The 4599-nt window shown below is 48.5% G+C and overlaps 1 protein-coding gene across 1 annotated transcript; it reads left to right on the top strand.

The window, feature by feature from the left end:
• Nucleotides 1–1519: 1519 nt before the first annotated feature.
• fzd1 (frizzled class receptor 1) lies at nucleotides 1520–3464 on the top strand. Its single transcript, XM_014010471.1, has one exon. The coding sequence runs from the start codon at nucleotides 1787–1789 to the stop codon at nucleotides 3428–3430; it is 1644 nt and encodes a 547-aa protein (XP_013865925.1). The 5' UTR covers nucleotides 1520–1786; the 3' UTR covers nucleotides 3431–3464.
• The last annotated feature ends 1135 nt before the right edge of the window (nucleotides 3465–4599 follow it).

The following is a 4599-nucleotide window of genomic DNA, read 5'->3' as shown; positions in this document are numbered from 1 at the left end:
AAGTGAAACAACTTGATTTTAAACTGAAACAAAGTGTTTTTCTCCTTGATGACATGAACTACTGCAGGAAAAAGTTTGGACCCCCCCATCCTCCATCTGTGATGAAAGGAGACACACACACACACACACACACACACACACACACACACAGATGAGTGAAGTGAGATGAAATGAGGCAGAGGGAAACAGGAAGTAGATCTGTGCAGAGGTCTTCAGGCACCGAGTGTCACATTGAGCCTGTTATTCATTTATCTCTAATATTGATTTAAATCATTCTCTATTTATTGTAATATTCAGCATGTTTTTATAACAAAACCTATGAAGAAAATACAGATTTAAGTCTATTGTTACAACAAATCCTCATGTCAACATTTATAGCAGAAATGTGAAACGAGTCATTTTATTTTCTTGTAAATGTATTTATTTATTTAAATCTTCCATTAGTCTCTGCCTCAGCAGGGACCACTTTTCCTGGGGGTCCAACACAGAATGAAGACGTATTAAAACAATTCAACATGACTACAAAGCAAAGCAGACAAACCAAAGCCACTGGCTCAAACACTTCGAACTACAACACAAAGACAAAGAAACGCTCAATTAAATGGATGGAGAAAAAAAATCGTATTTCATATTGAACAATATATATTTTGCTCCTTTTTAAATTATCTAAAAATGTAAATCCTGAGGGCAACATGTTCCAGTAACGTTTCTGTATTTTTAGTGCAGTAGTTCTGGTCGGAGGTGACGTGAAGGAAACACCAGAAGCTTATATTAAAATTATGACTGTTAGATGTGAGGACACCTGGACAGGCCTCCAGTCCTGTTTTTACCCATAAAGTCACTTGGTAAACTAATGTGTAGTTTTTATTAATCATATATTTTCAGCTAGTTGGTATATGGTCATATAGTATATTAAATTTTAGTATAATGTGTATTAGACTAGTTTTTCTATTGATAAATCAGAGTTATTATGAGAAATGGGGCTCTGTAACACTGTATTGCTTTCGACATGAATTGACAAGAATGTTCCTGACATTCTATAAAACTATTCATACTTTTATAGTTTTATATGCATTTACTACGATGGCAGAAAACTCTGAAACAAGACAGTGAGGCAGAGTTTTTTTTAGTTTTTCAGGCCTTTGACCTTTTTTCGGTTCAGCTGAAGGAAAGATTGTTCACGTTTGATTTGTTGCTTGTTTGAAGTTGTTTTTTACACCCTTTTCATTAAGTTATTATTATTATTATTATTATTATTATTTTTATGTTTTTTGTTCTTTATGAATTAAATAAAAAAAATTCCAACATATCCGTCTTGTTCATGAAAACATGCAACAGTCATAACTTTTTTTTTAACTTCTGTCATTTTGTTTCTCAGCTGATTAATCACAGTTTGGTAAACCTCTGCTGTGATAATGATCACAGTTAGCCTGGTTGTACACGGGCCGACAGAACCAGTTTTATTGTGAAAGTCCTGACCGGAAYTTGTGTAGAACTGATGTGAACTTGCTGAAATGGAGACGGGGACAGAGTGGGTTAGACCCGCAGACCGAGTCTGKGTGGTTCAGACTGAGGACCGCAGCAGCCCTCTGGTTGTGGAGGATTACAGTTGGACTCTGGTGGATTCTCGGAACCGGGATCTGGTTCGTTTTGACAAATTGAGGATTTTTATTTAGAGATTTTTTTTTAATCCGCGCGTGGCTGTGAGTCTCCGGGGGACAGGGAGGCAGTTCAGCTCGGTGAGACGCCAACAAAGACGGAGCTGAGGTGGAAATCAGGTCCGATCATGGAGAACGGGCTCCTGGTGGGTCTCCTCCTCCTCCTCCTGAAAGTGGCGGGGTTCGGGGTGGAGGGGCAGTTCGGCGGCGGGGACCGGGGCATGTCGGTGCCGGAGCACGGCTTCTGCCAGCCCATCTCCATCCCGCTGTGCACGGACATCGCCTACAACGAGACCATCATGCCGAACCTGCTGGGCCACACGAACCAGGAGGACGCCGGGCTGGAGGTGCACCAGTTCTACCCGCTGGTGAAGGTCCAGTGCTCGCCGGACCTGAAGTTCTTCCTGTGCTCCATGTACGCGCCCGTGTGCACGGTCCTGGAGCAGGCGCTGCCCCCGTGCCGCTCTCTGTGCGAGCGCGCGCGCCAGGGCTGCGAGGCGCTCATGAACAAGTTCGGCTTCCAGTGGCCCGACAGCCTCGCGTGCGAGAAGTTCCCCGTGCACGGCGCGGGGGAGCTGTGCGTGGGCCAGAACATGTCGGACCGGGCCGAGCCGGAGGCCCCGGGACGCCACCCCACAGAGCCGCCCCCTCCGGACCTGCCGCTGGGTCAGTTCCGGTGCCCGGCCCTGCTCACTGTGCCCCCCTACCTGAACTACCGCTTCCTGGGCCAGGAGAACTGCGGGGCGCCCTGTGAGCCCAAGAAGTCCCACGGGATGATGTACTTCAGCGAGGAGGAGCTCAAGTTCGCCAGGATCTGGATCGGGATCTGGTCGGTCCTGTGCTGCGGGTCCACCTTGTTCACGGTCCTGACCTACCTGGTGGACATGAAGCGCTTCAGCTACCCAGAGCGGCCCATCGTCTTCCTGTCCGGCTGCTACACCATGGTGTCCATCGCCTACATCGCCGGGTTCCTGCTGGAGGACCGGGTGGTCTGCAACGACCCCTTTGAGAAGGAGATCCGGACCGTGGTCCAGGGAACCAAGAAGGAGGGCTGCACCATCCTCTTCATGATGCTCTACTTCTTCAGCATGGCCAGCTCCATCTGGTGGGTCATCCTGGCCCTCACCTGGTTCCTGGCGGCGGGGATGAAGTGGGGCCACGAGGCCATCGAGGCCAACTCCCAGTACTTCCACCTGGCGGCCTGGGCCGTCCCCGCCATCAAGACCATCACCATCCTGGCCGTGGGCCAGGTGGACGGGGACGTCCTGAGCGGGGTCTGCTTCGTGGGCATCAACAGCGTGGACGCCCTGCGGGGCTTCGTCCTGGCCCCGCTCTTCGTCTACCTTTTCATRGGCACCTCCTTCCTCCTGGCCGGCTTCGTGTCCCTGTTCAGGATCCGGACCATCATGAAYCACGACGGCACCAAYACGGAGAAGCTGGAGAAGCTGATGGTGCGGATCGGGATCTTCAGCGTGCTCTACACGGTGCCGGCCACCATCGTCATCGCCTGCTACTTCTACGAGCAGGCCTTCAGGGAGCAGTGGGAGCGCACCTGGATCAGCCAGTTCTGCAAGACCTACGCCGTGCCGTGCCTGCTCCAGAACCACCCCAACATGAGCCCGGACTTCACCGTCTTCATGATCAAATACCTCATGACGCTCATCGTGGGCATCACTTCTGGATTCTGGATCTGGTCTGGGAAGACCCTGAACTCGTGGAGGAGGTTTTACACGAGAATGACCCACAGTAAGCAGGGGGAGACCACTGTGTGAGGGGTCCTGACTCCCACAGACTCTTTTTTTTTAACAGAAGACACTTTTTATTGTACAGAACCTTTGTGGAGATTTTGTAAGTTTATATTTGTATTTAAAGAAAAATGAAAAGCCTTTTTTAAAAAAAATAACTGTTGATGGACAAGATCACACAGAGCCAGCAAACAGCCCATGACCAGACTGACGAGGACACCCTGTGGACACCCTGGACTGACCAAGGACACTGGAGAGTTTATGGACTGACTGMGGACAACTTGGACTAATTGTAGCCACCCTGGACTGATTATGGACACCCTGTAGACATCCTGGACTGACTCTGGACAACGCGGACTAATTGTGGACACCCTAGAGCAGTGGTTCCCAAACATTTTGTCTTCTGACCCACTAAATATCCATGGCAAAAACTTGTGACCCCAAATATTACTGGTCTGAGTACGCAAACGTTGTTAGTAACCCTAAAAACACAGGCTTTTTGACAATCTAAACAGCTTGTACACAAATATAAATACTTGTTTTTACTTATTTTGTGTTTTTGTAATAATCATAGGGAAAATATTACATCAGCAATTATTTTATTACCCTTTAAATTGATTTCTGGAGATTATCTAAGGTGCTTCATGACCCATAATTGGGTCCCAAGCCCAACTTTGGGAACCACTGCCCTAGACTGTGGATTGACTGTAGACATCCTGGACTAACTGTAAAACTGATTACTGACTGATTGTAGACACCCTGGACTGAGGTGGACACCCTGGMAGTCGACCACACAGGAGTACTCGTGTCTTCTGGGTGACCTGGATCTGAAAGCGGACTCTGTTCTGAGCAGAGTCTCATGAAACCCAAGTGCTTCATTGTGGCTGCCTCTGATTAACCAGCTGTAGTTTGGGGTCTGCAGAACCGGACCACGGTTTCTGAAGGGTCTGGAGGCAACAAACGGTGCTCAGGAGGTGAATGTGAGACGGTTGGACGCCGTGATGGAAAATAAAAAAAAACACAGACGTGTCCGAGGACCGGACCAGGGTTCTGCAGGTTCAGCTCAGAGTTTAATGTCTGTTTTTTTACATTTTCTATAGAATTCTGCTGAAGAATCATGTCTCCTGGTTGGACCTGGTCTGACCCGGTTGGACCTGGTCTTGGAGGGTGCTCCTCACTGCCTGGGTACTTGTGGA

The sequence above is a fragment of the Austrofundulus limnaeus genome, unplaced genomic scaffold, assembly GCF_001266775.1.
Source record: "Austrofundulus limnaeus strain Quisiro unplaced genomic scaffold, Austrofundulus_limnaeus-1.0 Scaffold69, whole genome shotgun sequence".
NCBI lineage: Eukaryota > Metazoa > Chordata > Actinopteri > Cyprinodontiformes > Rivulidae > Austrofundulus > Austrofundulus limnaeus.
Note: the sequence above shows the minus strand (reverse complement) of the source record. Positions and strands in the feature narration are given on the sequence as shown.